Source organism: Acromyrmex echinatior, chromosome 3 (genome assembly GCF_024713525.1).
Source record: "Acromyrmex echinatior isolate Ae372 chromosome 3, ASM2471352v2, whole genome shotgun sequence".
NCBI lineage: Eukaryota > Metazoa > Arthropoda > Insecta > Hymenoptera > Formicidae > Acromyrmex > Acromyrmex echinatior.
The window spans coordinates 5,028,285-5,047,734 of record NC_141854.1 but is presented as its reverse complement, the minus strand read 5'-3'; the positions used below and the strand labels follow the sequence as shown (position 1 = coordinate 5,047,734).

The 19,450-nt window shown below is 32.2% G+C and overlaps 1 protein-coding gene across 5 annotated transcripts; it reads left to right on the top strand.

Moving 5' to 3' along the window:
- The first annotated feature begins 269 nt into the window (after positions 1 to 269).
- LOC105143023 (tripartite motif-containing protein 2) lies at positions 270 to 18,709 on the top strand. 5 transcript variants are annotated; one of them, XM_087403853.1, is made up of 14 exons: positions 277 to 855; positions 2,875 to 3,537; positions 4,814 to 5,009; positions 8,716 to 9,814; positions 10,326 to 10,488; positions 10,590 to 10,763; positions 10,853 to 11,056; positions 11,463 to 11,711; positions 11,790 to 11,976; positions 12,178 to 12,614; positions 12,685 to 12,867; positions 12,944 to 13,051; positions 13,131 to 13,269; positions 13,421 to 18,709. In XM_087403853.1, the coding sequence occupies exons 4-14, from the start codon at positions 9,789 to 9,791 to the stop codon at positions 13,657 to 13,659; spliced, it is 2,109 nt and encodes a 702-aa protein (XP_087259979.1). In that variant the 5' UTR covers positions 277 to 855; positions 2,875 to 3,537; positions 4,814 to 5,009; positions 8,716 to 9,788; the 3' UTR covers positions 13,660 to 18,709. The 5 variants fall into 5 exon arrangements, with proteins under 5 accessions (XP_087259981.1, XP_087259982.1, XP_087259980.1 ...); XM_087403854.1 differs by having other exon boundaries at positions 271 to 3,537; positions 4,818 to 5,009; XM_087403852.1 differs by having other exon boundaries at positions 271 to 3,537; positions 5,633 to 9,814.
- Positions 18,710 to 19,450: the final 741 nt, after the last annotated feature.

Genomic DNA, 19,450 nt, shown 5'->3' with positions numbered 1-19,450 from the left:
GTATTAAAATGTTTATAATTCTACATGTATTTAGCAAGGATTTAAAAAAAAATTTGTGGTATATATAAATCATATAATTAATTATTTATTGCAATAGAAGAGATTTGATAAAAGTATTATTTATGTATAAATATATATAAAAATTTTAAATGTTATCTTAACAAAAATTTGTATGAAATATTTAATTTTTTTTCCATAGTAATTGTCAAACGATTATTTCTTTCGTTATTTAGAGTAAATGCGAAAGTAATTTTAAGTCGACCTTTTATTTGACGAAAAGGATCGCGAGGATTGTCTTCCAACACTGTGCAAAACGCGCAAGTCACGCGCCGTTTCTCGTTGATTAACGATCGGTGAGTTTAAGGAACTAGCGCGAAATCCTGGCCGAAGATTTCGGTCAAGCTCCTAATGACCCATTTCCAGGGGCGCATGCTCGAGCGTGTATTCAACGTTGCTTTAAGGTAAAAACGTCGTAGCACGTAACTGTGCCAGCAGGTGGTGGCTTTCGCGCGCGGAATAAAGTCGAGGGTGGAGACAGAGAAAGCGCAAAATTGGCGATCCGGTCGATCGGCGGAACATCGTTGTCGTGGACAGTGAAGAAGATCGACGCGCGATCAGACTCTCGCAATATCTCTTCGAGATCTTTTGAGAATCTAGGCCATTCTAGGCAAAGGATGCGTTTCGCAATAACACTTCCATCGAACGTCTCGCGCCTTATTGTAATCAATTGTTTGCACACACACCAATATTCTTCCAATATTGAAGATGATCAGCTTGAGACGTACCGGTATTCATTCTCAAAAATTAGAAGAGGATCCGATGTGGGATTCTTTTTGGAGAATTGAGGAGATCCTGGCAAGTATCGTGAATGCTACTACAAAATTTGGAATTGCTTGTTATTGGTAAAAATCATAAATCATGCCTCCATTTATAAATCTATAATACATCATTTAAACATAAAGTTACAACAGATAGTTGTGCATTTACTGAAGACGTAGCGACATTGCAAAGTAAATTGTTTCACCATTTGCGCTATTAATTTAACTATTTTGTTTAGGATAGTAATCTGGTCTTATTTTTAAGATTGATACTAATAGTTAAACATGATATTTAAGATTGTTTTAAGTATAGTCTTAATTTCTTAAGATGTTAATACAGTTCTGTGATTTATGACATCTTAAGAGATGTAAGTCAATCACAGAATCGTGTTAGCATCTTGAGTCGTTACTTAAGATGATTTTAAAATATGACCGGAATACTGTAGTAAAAATAAAAATTAAAGTGTAAGTCAAATATAAAGGGGAAGTAACAAAAGCGTAAACGATGCTTTTAGGAAACGAAAATTGAGACAATAGAATGTAAACGAAGTGTTTACGCTCTTTTTTACATTTCATTGTCTCAATTTTGTTTCCTAGAAGCTTTGTTTACGATTCTGTTATTTCCCCTTTATATTTAACTTTAATTTTTATTTTTATTAGAGTATTTATTCAGTTTGTTTTTATTTTAACATCATCTTAATCTCTTCCCTTACATTCGACTGACACGCGGTGTCTATAATAGAACAAACCGTAAGAAATTGATTAATCACTGTCGAGTGTGAGGAGAATAATCAAATATGATTGACCAATTTTTTACGACTTAAGGCTTACTGCTCTACTGTAGATACTCTTTTACTTTCGCTAGAAAACCGGTCGAAGTCTGATCTCACAATCTGAAATGATCTTAATACTTCATTCAGTCAATTGTATTTCGAGATCATATTTAAGACAATCTTAAATATAAGATTAGGCTGCGAATATCATTACTTAAAAAAAACCTTAAAATTTTTTTACTCGTTTGAGTTTTTGCAAATAAGAAACGATTTTTTGCTCATCGTTTTTTCCCAAATATAAAAACTGTTATTTTCTCTAAACTAAACAAAATATCCTCTCCTTTGAATGAACTTTTCGTCATTATATCCATTCGAAAAAAGGGATTTAGGAAAACTGATCAGGGTAGAGTAATTATGTAATTTTTTCCTAAAAAAAAAATGTGAAAAACTCAAACTCAATTTCACACGTTCATGTAACTCTTTGATATTTTTATTGCCAACAACATTTTCAATGACAAGTTCATTGGAAGTCATTAATGGATTTTGCTTATACAATTTAGTTTAACGTATTTTAAAGTAAAAACAAAAAACCGCTGATATAAGAGCACCTAACTTCTCTTAATAGCCAAACAATGGCGTTCTTATATAATAGAAGCCAATGAATAACAAAGCTTAACATATAGTAATATATTAATGACATCGCGTCAGTGGCTTCTTGTAGTAGTAAATGATGCGACAGTTGCGTCATCGGTACATTAAACCCGGGAATAGTCACCTAATTTTTTTTTACGATTATCTAAAGTGTTTTTATACTCCAATTAAAATCAATATTCTTAATAACATATTGTACATTATCGATATATTCGACTTATTTTCCGATTTATTAGTATTTGAGAATATTATCATGGATGTGAATTTAATTGGTTTCCTAAAAATTAGTAACTAGGAACTAATGTTAAACGGAAATATGCACGTTAAATAACTTATTACGACAGTATAAAAAATAAAGACTTTAAAAAACTTTAATGAATATAACGCTTTTCCATTGCGGGTTTTCGATGGAATTACATATTTAAAAGTTCGCAAAGAGTAGTTATTAAAAAAAGGAAAATATATAAAATATCGCTTATAAAAATCCAGTTTAATACTGGAAATTATTTATTCTGAGTATTAAAAACTCTGAACAATGCTTTTAGTAAGTGATTAATCATTATTTTTCAATATTAAATTTCTATAATAGATAGAGAAAACAATATTTTACAATAATTCACATTTTTTCGCAGCTGGGATGTATAAAAATACTTCAGGTGATCATTCCCGGATTAATCGACCTGTATTCGTTGTGTGATTAATCAGAATGAACAGAAAATGATAAATTCTGTTCGAAGTTACATGACCGGCGTCCAGGACACGGAAGTACTCGTGCACCCGGATCATCGTCGGCAACCCAAGATCCAAGTCCAAGTCGCGAACCGTACTCTCGAGAGTCTCGAGAACCTCGAGCCGGAGTCGAATAAATCGCGCGCCGCGCCGCGTGACCCAAATAGCGTGACGCGCGCGCGTGCGCGCGATCCGTGCTCCTGAGGGTGTGTTTTCATCCCCGCTTCGTTTCCCCCGTGCGCGGAGAACCCCTCTCTTTCTCTCCTCGCCGTCGCCGTCGCCGTCGCCGTCACCGTCGCCGTCACCGTCATCGCCGTCGCCGTGGTTGCTGCCTTTGCAGTGCGAAGCACGACAGCTGGTGCCGTGTGACACCTGCTGCAGCGCGAGAGATCGATACTCGCTCCTCGTCCTTGCACCGTCCCCGAGGGAAACGCGAAGGGTGATTATCATGTCCCCGTCGGAGCGGCGCCTCCTGTGACTTCCTCGCCCCATCCATCCATCCATCCCGTCGCGGGCAGCCGCGGGTGATGTAGCGTCGCAGAAGGAAACTTCCCCGGGATCTATAAGTGAGTATCCGGCGACGTCTTCTACTTGGCAACAGCCTCCCACAGAATAACACAGACTCGCTTAAGTCTGCTTAAGCCGTCGTGCGGTCTTACGTTCCGTTTTACGTCTCGTCGCTCGGTAAGAGATATTTGGATTTTTGTCCGCGCGCGCGAAACTGCGCGTCGAAATACCTTCGAGAGCTATTACGTGAATAATAACACTAATACATACATATTGCGTTGCAAGCGTTCGTGAATGTTGATCTCAGGTTCTCACGTTCATTTTACACAGTTTACTTGAACTGGAAATTCACGAGAAATATTATTAGGCGCGAAGTATCGCCTTGATCGAATATTTTTCACTCGTGTGTGTTTACTTTCACATTCATTTCCTTCCTCTTGCAAAAGTCTTATTGCAAGTAAGGTAAACATCCCTGTGACCGAACATGTACATATGTATGTCCGGACATTTACATTAAACTTCATTTATATCATTATTAATCTCAAATACTTTTTTAAATATAATATTATAATTTACAATTGTAATCTTTGTATAATATATCGTAACAAAAGTAGCATTTGAGATTAATAATAAATTTTATTTAAGTGTCCGCGACACAGATACAGTCTGGGACATTTACTTTATATACTTTTGGCAATTTTTCTCCGTTTCGTAGATTTGAAAATTGTGAAACAATTAAAGTGAAAGATAAAAGGTGTACATTCGAGATCCTCGTTCGAATAGGTGAAATTCGAAGAGGCGTCAAAACGTGACGTTTGTCCAAATACTCGCAGATTTCCGCCGATCATTGATTCTGGGCGAGGGGTTAATGCACCGCGACGAACGCATCGCCAGCGAGATAGCTGTCTCTTGTAATATCTCTTGTACTTTGATATCACGTTGATATGGTTTCTCAGTACGCGACACGACGGCGCTTTCTGCTCGCTGTGTTTATACGCGCTCGCGACACTGTTTACGTTTCTTCTGCGCACGTGAGAGCAGGTATCGATCTCGAATGGGACATTGAAGAGATTCCTTTAATGAATCAACGGATGTGCACGTCTGCAAGGAAGAAAGATTGTATCTAGTGAAATTCCGTATGTGCGTTGTTTTATTAAGCGCTTAACAGCCATGACTCGTTAATAAAATGATAAAAGCGCGTTAAAAATACTTCAAGTTATTTTTACGACACTTATCAAGATCCCTTCGCGACGGATATAAAAAAATGTCACGTAACTAATTGACGCAGCAATATCGTTTTGACAAGTGCGACATAAATTTTATCTTGTGCATCAGACAGGTGGCTGCTACGGATATTTTTAAACATCGAGGGATCAATATGGTGTGAGCTTTATTCATAAAAGGGAAATGAAAGAAAGTGTTATGACCGCGTAAAGTGTCATTCTTGGCTGACAACAATTCAGTTCTTGCGGAAGTAATTAGAGAGATTTGTTATTATCAAAGAAAGCTTCATGAGCTGCTGTCCTTTCATGTGAGTATCACGTATATCTTATATCTTTTATCTATTATAAAATATATCTATTATAAATATATCTCTATTATATATTTTTTACGATATATATTTGTACAAACGTAATATAATTAAATTTAATATAAATAAGGCTCTGAGAATCATAAAACAAATATTATAGAAAAGCCTGTAAGAATCAATGCAGTCTTTGGTGTGGAAATTATTATTGTGTATATATTTAACAATATTAATATCTAGGAACAAATTGAATTGCATTTTGACTTGTATCTTCAGTGCGTATATTAAAAAATGAAATAATTGTAAAGTTCAGATCAAATCTTTCATCTATCGTAATCGAATAAGAATTGAATAATTAAAATATTTGAAGTCGTCATCGTAAATTGTTAAAAAGTGAAATCATCACGTATCAAATATACTATTAACCCTTAAATAACATCTGAGCGTAAATTCGCACTAGCAAAATTTCCAACTTATAGGTATTTAAGGAAATTAGTTTTGCTTAACACGCAGTTTTGAATGAATAATGTTTTGTTTTTTGAAAATTCAATATTATCAATCGATTGATTAGAAAATTTTACATTGAAAAACCTAGATTTTATTTTAATTTCGTGTTTAACTTTCAGAAGATATAAAATATTAAAAACGCCTGGCGCAAAAATTCGCACTCAAGTACTCTTTACGGATGCTCAAAAGGAAAATCCCTTACACGAGTTAAAATTCATTAAAATTAAATAAATAGATAGAAGACATTATCGACGCTCGCAACGCTCATGGAATCATTTCATTCTTGTTATTTAAATGTTAACAAAGACAAATAGTACCCGCGAGCGTTGTGAGCGCCAAATGAAACGTATCCAAGGTAATGCGCGAGAGAAAAAAACTCAGATAATAAAAACTCAGAGAGAACATAAGAAAGTCAAAATAAAATAGATTTATTTTTTTATTCCTGCACTAAACTACATTAGAATTCTCTTTCTCGCTTTCGCCAAATATTAAACATATATTTATCTCATTTTAAGTTCCAAACTAGTTCCACACTAGTTTAGCTATAAAAAACAGACTCAATATCATATTGATCGAATCATGATAAAAAAATGACATAAATTCGATCAACAATTCTGGTATGGCATCAAATTAACATTATTTCGACTTTCTTATTCTCTTTTGGAACTCTTACAGGCATCTATAATATTTGTAATATAATTACATATTCCTTTCATATTTAAATTATATAAGCATTCTGTATATGTATATAATATCTTTGTCTATGATATCTTATTACATCAAAAATATTATTTTTTATTATTAAAAAAATTTTATATATACATATATTTATATTCTTTTTATACATTTATTTATTTATCTAATCATTCATTTATTTGTTTATTGTATATTCATTCTTTTGTAAGATCAGAAAGTGTTGAACCAATTGAACGCATAATTAGTGCATATTAAAAAGTGCATATTAAATTTATATACAAATAAAATGCAAATATTTCGAATTATAAAATACAGATTTTACTTAACAGTAATAAAATATATTGGGGATTTCATAGTTCAATTCATTTTTATATTTACATTAAACGCACAATTTTACGTCATTTTATGTACGACAGCTTTAACGTATAGCAGTGTGCACTAAATGCATCTAATTGAGAGAATTCACTATTACTCAACAACACAAAGTCTAAAATCAGAACATAAGACATCTTCAAGATATCTTTAACCATTTCTTAAACGGTTCTGCAAAAATGTTTTAAGATGTCTTATCAGACAAACGTCCTGATTTTACTTTGTAATGTTTGTGTTGTCTGAGTACATTTTGAAGCTTCACGATTAATACTCTAATGTCGAATTCGAGAGATCATTTGTATGCGACTCCACGCAGTACGCACACACGCACGTGCATCCACAAGTACGAGCGCAACATACCGGTCGCTGCACCTTTCAGGCTGCGCAGTGGAGAGTTCACGGGTATACACGGCCGTGTACGCGTGTTTCTTTATGCCGTCGTGCGATACATTGCTTATTTCTCCCACGCTCTCCTCCGTGATTCAGCCTCGTGCTTGCTGTCTCTCCCACTCTTACGACCGATCTCCAGGACCGTATATACATTACCGTCGAAAAACTTGTTTTCAAACATCCATACTTTTACACAGAATAAAATTATATCCATTTTTACCAATGTAAATTAATTTGAATCTCTCAAGATTAATTTTAACTTAACTTAATTTTCACTTTTTTTTTTAATTAGAGAATTAAAAAAAGGATAAAGAATAAGTTAAACCAATTAAGATTAATTTTCTATAGCTGAACTATAGTGTACATTTTTAGGAATTTAAAGTAAAATAGATATATTGATATTTGGCGAAAGGAAGGAAAGTTCTAGTGCAGTCTAAAGTAAGAATAAAAATAAATCAAAAGATTAAAATTAATGTACATTTGTAAGATTTTCTCGTAATTCGTATTCTGTCAGAATACGCACTTCCCAATTAAAGTAAAAGTCTGTTTGTCTTAACATAGTTTCAATTAGTTAGGCATTACATTAATTTTAGTTTATTTTTTTTTAACTTTGAAGCTTCCACTTATTTTAAATTGTAACATAACGATATATAATTCGTTAAAATTAAAAGTCATCATGATTTGAGACAATTCGAGTTGCTTCGGAAACAAAGCTACTCCGCTACTCGATCAGTAAACACTGATTAACGGTAATATTACATTAATATTATAATTATATTATTATATAATCCCATTCAATAATATAAATGTAATACAATACACGTTGTATTCTCTAAAATGTTTAGAATAAATTTACTCTTATAGATTGAAAATCGAGTCTTTTTCAGGAATGGCTCAGGCTTCAATCTTTGAGATTCCACTCCAAAAAAAATTAGAGAGTACATTAGAGATATTATATTGTGAGTAAAAAGTTATACGATATTAATGTTATATTGCTATTAGTTTGTGTTTACTGGGTAAGAATCATCAAATTGTGTTATGAGAACCACCAATAAATGAGAATAGATTAAAATGGATTGAAATTTTAATCCATTTGAATCCATCTGAGTGCATACTTTTGTAGCCTTCATAGTATTCTAGTTTTACTTTTTTTATATATATATTCAATTGGATGGAAAAATTTTTTTTGGATTCAGTTGGATTGAAAAATCGCATTTCCTATTCAGAATTTTGAATTGGACAGTATTTGCACTTAAAGAACTGAAATTTTTTTATATTCAAAGGCATAGGAATGTGCTCCATGTAATTTCTGTAAATAAATAAAAATGTGTTGCTTTGGTGAAAAAATTTGTCCTATAATTTTTCAGAATTTCTACATAATTTTATAACTTTCTCACATTTTTTATACGAATTGGAACATTTCTCAGAAAATCTACATCTTTTCTCAGAATTTTTCATACGTGTTAATTATAAAATTTCTAAGATTTTTTCGTAAGTATAATTTCTGATGAAAATGTTACATAAAATCTAAAAAATCAAAAAAAATTGTTTTTTAAATTATGAGATGAGAAATTTCAGAATATATTTCAGAATTCATTTGTGTAAAAAATTCTGAAAGAAAGTGCAAACTTTCCGAATATTTCTGAGTATTTCTGGAAAACGTTCCAATTCGTATAAAAATGAGAAAAATTTTCGCCCCCGAGGGAGGAGGAGGAATAAAAAGAATTCATTTCAACGTTCACAGATGCGTACCTCTGAAAATCTGAATCAATTTCAATCCATTTCAAAATCCTTTCAAAATTCTCGTTTACTGGACATCGAAAGTGCTCGTGATGCCCGCACACGCCAGCACATACCACGGTGATGCTGGCAGCCACAGGGCACGAGCCAGTGAGACCTGCAGCCGTGAGCCGCGGAATCGGCGGAGTGCCGACGATGAACGCGCGCAGCTGTGACACGAACGTGAGTCGCCGCTCGCTGCGCTGAGCGCTCTGCAGCTGATGCGGCTCCGCTGCCACTGTCGTTGGCCTGATTGTCGTTGTCCTGCGCGTCCGTCTGTGTGTTTTGTTTGAGAAAAATGCTCCGCGCCGAGATTCGACGTCGTCCCCGTTGATTTCGCGTGATCAGCGCCCGCGTGTGTGCGAAACGCGCGGCGATAAAACCTCGACCACGATCGAGGCTTCCAAAAAAAAAAAAAAAAAAAAGTGTTCAGCCAAAGGATCCCTCTCTTTGTCGCGAAAACAATCAGTCGCCAAAACCGTCGATACGTGATGCGGCGCGCGGAATTTGATGTGGCGTCCGTGAATTCGCTCCCTCCGCTCATACGGGTAATGGAGCGCGAGAAGCGGAGGTAGACAAAGGGCCGAGATCGGGAGATCCCGAGACAGCCGCGCACGTCTCTGCACGTCTCTCGTCATCGCCGTGGACGGTGGTCGCCGAGCGTCTCGGCGATTTATTTATATATCCACGAGACATGCGGTCGCTAACGTAGAAAACACGTCGGTCGCTCGCTCGGAAACGATTCGCGTTTCCGAGGGCTCTTCGTTTGCGAGGAATTTGGATTTTCGGAATTGATCCAGCCAAACACGCTCGGGGTTATTCGTCGACGACGCGGTTGTGGTTTCTTCGTGGATCATCTGTTTCTCTTTTGTCTCCGGAGACAGTGAGGGTGAATTGATGTATTAGCGCGACATGTATCGTGATCGTTGGATTCTTCAGGATTTCCGAGAAAACTCGAGTAACAGGGCTACGTGCGTGTTGACGGTGGAGCGGATGGTGGAGCGCAGACTTTAGAGCGGCGACTAGAATATATCCATTATGGAAGCGTTGCGTTTAGCTATACAGTGAGTGCTCCTTTTTCGGCAGATGTACCTCGTGATGTATTGTTTTGGTCACGCTTATGCAAAAAGCAATTGATCGACTGTCACTGAGAGAACGATCTGTACAGTTATCAAAAACGTATTTTGTTTTAGTTTATTTCCAACAATATTTTAAAATTATAACAGAATAACAGAATGTATATAATTTTTAAATGTATTGTTTATCTTAATAATTATAAGTTGACGTAAAATGTTTTATAGAAACTTTTATCTTCATGTGCAAAAACTTTTTCAAGTCTTGAAACAAGAAGTTATTTTTAAACAAATTATTGATTATATAATGATGATGATGTATGAATCATATATATATTTTTAATTTATTTTTATTTAAATTATACTTGTTGCACATTGTGTATATATATATATATATATATATATATATAATATATATATTTAATATTATTTTTGAATATTTTGTGTGCTACGATATTTGAATTATGTTGACTTCAATTTATAATTTTTATTTTTTGTTTAGGACACGGCTTGGGGAGAGGATGGTCAGCATGAGCTCCATGCTCGTAGAGACAGTCAGTATAAATTATGAAGACTTTAATGAGAGTTTTTTAACATGTGGTACCTGTCTCTGCGTTTACGATGGCAGCGAGCATACACCTAAATTACTACCATGTTCACACACGGTATAATTTATAGAATAAAATATAATTATTTATATATATATATATATATTGTATGTAATATATATCTCGATCTTATATATCTTGATAATCTCTGTTTATAGGTATGTTTACATTGTTTAACAAGAATTGCTGCGTCTCAAACACGAGAGACAGGAGCATTTAGATGTCCCATTTGTAGAGAATTAATAACTATTCCTCGTGGAGGAGTACCTGCACTGCCCCCAAGTTTTCTCGTAAACCAATTGCTGGACCTTATGTCTCGACAAAGACGAGAGGTATATTTGAACAGAATATTGTCAATTTGTTATACAGATAAATTTTTTTCTTAAATAGTCTCAATATCATTATATCTATTTACTTGCAGGTCATCCCAAAGTGTTCAGTTCATATAAATCAGGAATTATTATTTTGTGAAACATGTGATACAGTATTCTGTACAGTGTGTACTAGTGGGACACATGCAGGAACGTCACCTGGATGCACAGAACATACAATTATCCCTTTTAGTATTGCGATAAAAAGAATGTCCGAAATATTGTTGTATAAAGCTAATGAGTGTATATCCAAGGTGAAAACTAATTTTTCTTTTTTAGTCTTTAACTATGTTTTATATTAATAAGTCAATATATTGTTTAATGTGCTTTATTCTTATTTTTTAAATATTATATACTTATTTTTATATGCTTTATACGTCTGTTGATGTAAATATATATATAATATTTTTATCCATTTGAAATATAAGTATATTATTTATATTTTAAAATTTTTTTGCAAAAATATCTTATAAAATTTTTTATAATAGTGTTCCTTAATTTTTATGTTTTACTATACTTGCATAGTAATCAAATAACGCATATAAATTTACACACGCACACACACGCACACACACACACACACACACACACACACACACACACACACATAATGAGATATGTATAGCTCGATCCTTACTGAATTAAGAGTTACGTTTTTAGTTAACACAGGCACAAGATTCTGTGAGCACGGAATTGCAACGTTTGGAAGCCTCTACGGAAAAGTGTTTGAGCGCAGTAGATACGGAATTCGCTGAGATTATCGCAAAGATAGAGAAACGTCGCACGGAATTGCAAGCTGCCGTAACCGCTGCTGCTCGTGATAAGAAACACGTACTTGAAGAACAACATTCTCTTATTGAGGCAGAGAAAACCAAAGTGGAGAGAGAATGTGAAGGATTGCAATATCAGGTACAGGGTAATAAGAATATATTGATATAACATTACTTCTCGCGCGTATCATTTTACAAGTGAGATTTAATCTTGTAGGTCGAGGTCCGAAATATTACTCAACGTATTAATAGCTTGTCGGATCAGCTTGATGCAGCAACCGCTCTCAGCGAACCTAAGGAGAATGCCTTTATTACATTTGAGTTTAATCATAACGATGCTCTCTTTCAATTAGAGCAAGCACTGAATAACGTGGGACGAGTACGTTCTAGTACAACATTACCAGGTATCTTAAAGATTAATAATGTAGTAAAGTTCTCTTGCTTTAAAAAGAGTTATTCATTTATTATAATGCGTCGTGTGTTTCTTCCGATATACATAACATAACTACATAATTTAACATCAAGATGTAATATGAATCAGATGCTTTAAAAATACTTATAATACGACATATTTTATATATATATATATATGCCTTTTGCATCAGGTTTATGCCGAGCCAGATTGAAGGATCTAGCAATAGTAAAGCTACAAACAATCGTCGTAGTCGAAACGGTAGATTATCATGGTCATCCTCGAAATGTCGGTGGTGATCTTATTAGCGCCGAATTGACGCTTGCTGATAATATGCATGCAGAAAATCAGAATGTTCCTATTGAGACAGAAGTGAAAGATCTGGAGAATGGAACTTACGAAATTTACTTCCGGCCACCAACTGCAAGTCGATATGTTTTGAAAGTGTCGGTGTTCGAACGACCTATTAAAGATTATCCGCTATTTTTCGATACGACTGAGCACAATGAACCTATTAAAACATATGGAAGACGTGGTAACGGAAAAGATGAGTTTCATCAGCCTGTTTCAGTCACAGTGGACGATGAGGGAATGATCTATATTTTAGATACTGGAAATTCTCGTATTAAGGTTTGTTTAGAACAATATAGAGAATACATGATATTTTAGAAAGTATTTAATTCTTTTCATATTGTTTCAGGTACTCAATTGTGATTTGGAGTTTCAAAGGCACATAAATAATGAAGGCTTAGAGGGTCGCAGTTGTACGGGAATAGGTATATCTCAACAAGGTCTCGTAGTCGTGAATTGGCGAACGCGAAAGATTACGGAAATGACTTCATTAGGTGATACAATCCGATCTTTCACGCATAATGCATTTCAAGTTAGTAATTTTTATTGCAAACACGCACAATACACTTAAATATTTCTTAATTGTGACGTTGTTTTTTATGTTCTAGGAACCCATAGACATTGCAGTGGACAACAGTTATGGGCACATACTTGTCGCTGACAATGGTCAAAGCTGTGTATTCGTATTTGATTCAGACGGCAAGATACTATTCCAGGTTAATTTTTATTTACATAAATACATATATAAATTTTCATTGCAAGTTGTTTCGTATAGTCATCATGAAACATTAACAGGTTGGTAAGAGAAGCACGTTCAAGCTAATCAGTTCTGTAACTGTTGGTCCGGCCGGTGAGATTTTAGTTGCCGATAGCAGAATTCAAGTGTTTTCCGCGAAGGGAGATTTCTCCGAAGAAATATATTCTGAGGGCAAAGGTAAGTTTTATATATAACTATATATTTGTTTGAAATATTAATATTGTAAATGAATCGAGATATACATATTGCTGCGACATATTATACAAAATAGGAAACATTTTATCGTGTAACGAAGATAATTTTAGCATATCTAATTTATATGTGATAGGAAAAGGTATCTACGGAGGAATAGCTGTAGACGCAGATGGCAAAATTATCGGTACTCGTACAGATAAGGGTCGTAGCATAATACAAGTTCTAAAGTTAGGGGGAGGTAATGTCTTAACCGAAATCGATTCACACAGTTCGAAATTGCGACGTCCCTCAGGCATAGCTGTGCTGCCAGATAATCACCTAGTGGTGGTGGACTTGGGCAATGATTGTATAAAAAAATATAGATACTGGTAAAGTCATTTATTTAATCATCAAAATTCAAATCGCAAAGGGGAAGAAAACTCATTGCGAAAGTACCAAAAGTCAGTCTAATTTAGAATTATTTATTCAGGTTTTTTTTTGTGGAACTTGTAACATCACATATTATGAATGTATAATGCCTATGTTTTTATAAATTTTTATATATAATTTATAAATTAGTATAAGATGTGAGATAAAAAATAGTAATGTCAAACTTGACATAAACTCTTTCTCTATTATCCTGGGTATTTCATGTTCGATCGATTTCTGTTCAAAACGGATCTGGCGTTTCTTATTCTGTCTTAAAAAAGTTTGTGAAGGGAGACATCGAGATATGACGCAGCTATCAATTTCCCTACAGCACGGAATTCAATTCTGCATCACTTATTTTTGTGTACTTTGAAAATTATATTTATTTATTTATTTTTTTTTTAAGAACTTGGAGTTCTTGTATTTTGTTTCAAAATTTCATATATTTCATTTTTGTCCGACTTTTATGACTTCTTCGATAATTATATTATACTACATTTTATTATTTTCCAAAATAAAGTTTGAATATTTATTCTACAAAATTAAAAGTATATTTATAAATTTTTATAAATTTTTTAAACTATTTTAAATAGGTGAAAAAAATGAATGAATTTGAGATATCCTATGATAATAAGGATACAGCACCGAATTGAGCATATAAGGATTGTCAAAATAAACTTGACATTACTATTTTAACTTCGATTTGCTATATGTAGTACCATATATATTACCGTTTATAGTTTGCCTTTTCATCTAAATTTATTTAATTTCTTTTATGTTCAGTGTTGCTTTCTCTTGTTTTCTGCATATCTGTGGGAATACAAAGTTCTTACCATTTGTAAAACAAAGTCATTCGAAATGCTCAGTACTTATTGTATGTATGTGACAATTTTTTATATTTGATAATTTTTTAAGTCATTGCGATTAATATTTAATCGTTTGAATGCATAAAACAACTTCGTTGTTGATGATTAATCTAGATACATCAGTGGATGATAATTCTTTCCTGATTTTAAAATTAAGTTTAAAAGTTTGTCTTCTTTGCACGTCACAGATTCATATATGATAATTGCAATTATAATTTATCATATTGAATGTTGTAAAACATAAAAAATATATACAAATAATTAATTTAATTATTCTAAAATTGTAATCTAGATGCCACAGAATCTTCAATCGAAAAATAATCTTTTTCTTTTCATTATTAGTGAATCTGAAAAGATACTGTACACAATAGAAGAATCAATAGAAGAATCAATACTTTTAACGGTCTAACTGGGTTTTAAGTGCTTGTATAATTCTATGTGAATTTATATACTACATATGTAGTTCTTTAAACTGCGCGTCAAAATGATTTTTCAGTCTTGAAACGCAAACTTCACTGAACTACCGCAGCACAATGCCACAAGTTAAATTGACTAGCAATTTAACAATGAAAAGATACTATATTTGTTTCATTAACAAATTTTTTAAAATATTAGTAGAACGCTTTTGTATTAATAAGTTGTCTAATTATCGTCATTGTCAATTATTGTTTGACATACTTTCTACAAATTTCACATAGTGTGTTTAATAAGAGCGTGACAAACTTTTATTTAAGAATTGTTATATCAAAAACTTTTTAACGAGTAGATAGAATTTTTTCTCCTATGACGCATTATACGAAGTCTTTAATTATTGTCTGATTTTTGCTAGAAAACGACATATTTAATGATGAGTGCTGCATACGCTCTAAAAAAATTTGAGCTATTTTTCTTTTCATGCACCCGAAAGGATCGAAAATGTCGCAGGAAACGGCTGCAAAAAATCCAAGGCATTTATAAGCAAGCGGATAAAATGATATGAAGTATGAAGCGGTAAAATGATACGAAACAATAAATATCGTTGATGATTTGTCGCGCTTTTCTTAGACAGATTATACAAGCATAAGTTTATCTATAATAAGATAAAATTGAATTCAAATCCAGTTATATGAATATTTATCCTATAAAACAAAACCATAAATAATAAATCTAAAATTAAATAAATTTATATTACTTTAGATAAAACTTGTCTTTAACTTCTTTTTGTTAAATATTTTAATTAATATTTGTAATTGATCGATTTAACGCTTAAAGAGATTTTTCAATTGAAAATATTATATTCATAAATATTATTTTCAAAATATTATTTTCATAACAGTATTAATTTTTTCTTTATCTAATATATTTTATAAATTTTTTAATTATTATAAAAAGATTATATCGTGGCACTAGATTATCATAATAATCTGAACAACTTGTCTTAATTTGTTTCAACAAGGAGAATATCATTATTCACAGATGTATAATGTTATATAGAAATATTATATATATATATATATATATACACTGCCGTTCTATATTATTTTAAAATACATCCTTTTTATGATAGAATGCAGAGCTTTGTATTACATAAAATCAATCATATGAAAAGCTTCATCATATGATTACTTGGATATCATATATTGAGATAAAAATGTTTCAGTAAACTATGAGCATCTTCTTTAATTAAAGTCATGAAAACATTTTTCTTAAATTTATGAAACTATTAATATTTTTAAATTATTTCACTTTTAGTCTTTCTATCTGTTACATTTCTTATACTTCATTTTTTCTTTCTTTTTTTCTTCTATTTTATTTTCATAGCATTTATTATTTGCAAAAGTTTCTTGTGTTCCTAACAAACAAGAAATTCAACACTACGTGATTTTTAAGAAGAAAAACGTAAATTATAATTAGTGTAAGATAGCTACGCAAATAATTAGAAATATATGATAAAAATTGTACATATATCTTTTCAGTATTATCATACATTTTGATAGAATTGGCGACATGGTTTGTTTATCTAGAGATGTTTTTTAAATTTCGTGAAAGACATGATTCTTTCGACAATGATGCACTTTTTTGAAGGCCTACAGTCATTCATCATAACTGAATTGTTATTAAAAGGACAATTTTTATAAATTTCACCGTGCAAATGACTTCATTGTTGAAACATATTTAACAACATATATATTGTTTAAGTTATTCTGGATAAATTATGAGGGACTGGCACGAAAATTTAAGGGATTTATTGCGTCGCTCAATTTCTTTTTTGTACATCCAGAAATATTTAATGCCCGTCTGAAGACTACGATTACAATCATGAAGTATTAGCTAAATATCATTATGATGCATATCTACTTATCCTTCGATACTTACTTCTTGACACTGAAAGTGATAAACTTACATACGTACGGCTTACAATCTCTATTTCTTTAAAAAGCAAATTATTTTTTCACGCAACATACTTATATCCACATAGAATCAATTGATTATTTTTTCACGCAACATACTTATACATATATATATATATCCATATAGAATCAATTCTTAAAAGAATTAGTCTTAATATTTTTATGCCATTTTACGTGACTCATACGAGTTGCATTTTTTAGAATCGTTTGCCATGTTAATATCGACGAGAATTCTTGTTATATCGTAAAAATTTTTCTTGGAACATGCAAAGTTATATTGAACTTACATGACATGCAATTTAAATTTTAATGAAAATGAAATTTTAATGATAATGATGAGTTTTGCATTTTTGCAACGAATGCAAAGTTTTTCAATAGCTTCCTATTTTTCGGATTGTTTCGTAGAGATACGACATTCCTTGTGAACTGCTTTGCAGAGTGATCTATCATAGGCTAAATTTAATATAAACCGTCGCATATTGCTTGTTTGTATGTATGAATACGACGAGTCACTATAAAATGCATTATCACGTTAGTCCTTAGCGAAAAGCATAACAGTGCCTTTATTGAGAAGATGTCACCGTACAGTTTATATCTCACGACGATTGATTCATATATATATTTTTGTTCAAATTGATCTGTGTATGCACTTAACACTTTGATCGTTACGAATCATATCTACATTTTCTTAGGAATTATGACGTTTGGACAAACGTATTCTTCTCACTCATTCAGATGGTTAAACCTGCCAAGAGCATATATTGCAAATTGTGTGTTGTATATAAAGGGCTGTGTTCCAAAATTCATTGCCAATGCTGAAAATCTGTAGTTACACTATTTTCAGATTTTCGGCATTAGCAGTTTTGAAACACAGCCTATGTCAACAAAACTTCGCAATAAGGGAGCACAGTCTATTGTTATTCCTAATATAGAAATGTATCAGAAATCGAAGCAAGCCTTGCATTATGATATCATAGCAAGGTATACTCCATTTCTATTACATTTCTGTTATATTACGGTTGACAAATCGTAATGGCAGAAACAAAACTTAAAAAGAATACAGTGAATAAGAATCTACTTTAAAATCACATGATTAAATTGACTGGCATTTTGCTATTTGGGTCAATCATATAAATGATGAATGAGAATTAAATGAAAAAATCATGGTATACCCTAATATATAAATTCAGTTCTATAATTTCCAGCAAGATATATCTTTAGAAGAAATATTTTTACGTATGTGTGACATAACGTTCAAAGTGTTAAAATGGAAATGGAGTTACAGATCGAGAATCAAATCAGAACTTTCGTCGCAGTGATGTGTATCAATTACGTAACTATATATAGACCTATATTCCGAAATTTCTGGTCCTATTTGTTATTCGACGTATCTATAGAGTCATTGAGAACGTAACGCATTGAATTGTAACGTGAAGATGTGTCATTTTATTCAAAGTCTGATCCTAAAAGCTAAGCCTGATTTATGTTGTATGTCAACGTCCTATTGTTGCCTAAGTGTCTATCATAAGTAGCATACTAATTGATTCAGTATCCTTTTTTCCTTGTTTTTTTAAATATATAAATCGTTCAGCCACCCATCGCAAACACCATGCAAACTCAGACTGATATATATTTCTTGTTTGTATTTTTTGATATTGTTTAATCTAGTCATACGTCAGCTATAACTGTAACACTTATATATCATGACTCCATCATGCTGTAATATAAAATACATTGTAAATAAATATGTAAGCTTGATTGACCTAGTGATTTTAATTAAACACAGAATACTTGAAGATAAATTTATTTTCCCGTCAAGGTAATAAAATTCAATGTCACGTTTTTTGAATTTCTATTTCTCAACTTAGAGTACATTTCAAAACGTTCTCTCCGAGAAAAATTTTCGAAATATATAATACACATAACGTACACACATGTACTATAGTATATAGAATCTTTAGTATATAGAAAATATTTCTATAATATATAAAGAGAAAGAAAATTTTATAGTATATCTTTATCTTATCTCTAGAAAATTTTTCTTGGAGAGCACATGTTTTGAAATGTAGCCTCAATAGATACGTATAAGATTATTATATGTACAATTATTTAAGCATTCATTATAATTGGAATAATATATACAATTTTAGGAAAGAGATGTCTTATTTTGCTTAACAATGATATTGAATCGTTCGTGCAAATTTTCAATTATAAAATATGAAATTCCCAGTAATTTAATCGACAATTAACTTATCAAATATCTGTAATATTTTGTTATTTTGTTTAACATCGGAATTGAATTGTTGCATATTTATTAAATCAAAATATAAAATTATAATAATTATTCAGAGTTTTAAATTACAAATTTTTAAAGATAACTTCAATCAGTAATTTTTAATCAGCGATTATCAAATAATATCTGCAATATTTTAAATTAGCATGAATAGAATTAATTTTTCTATTTGATAGACAGAAAAAAAAAGAGTAGAGATCAGTAGA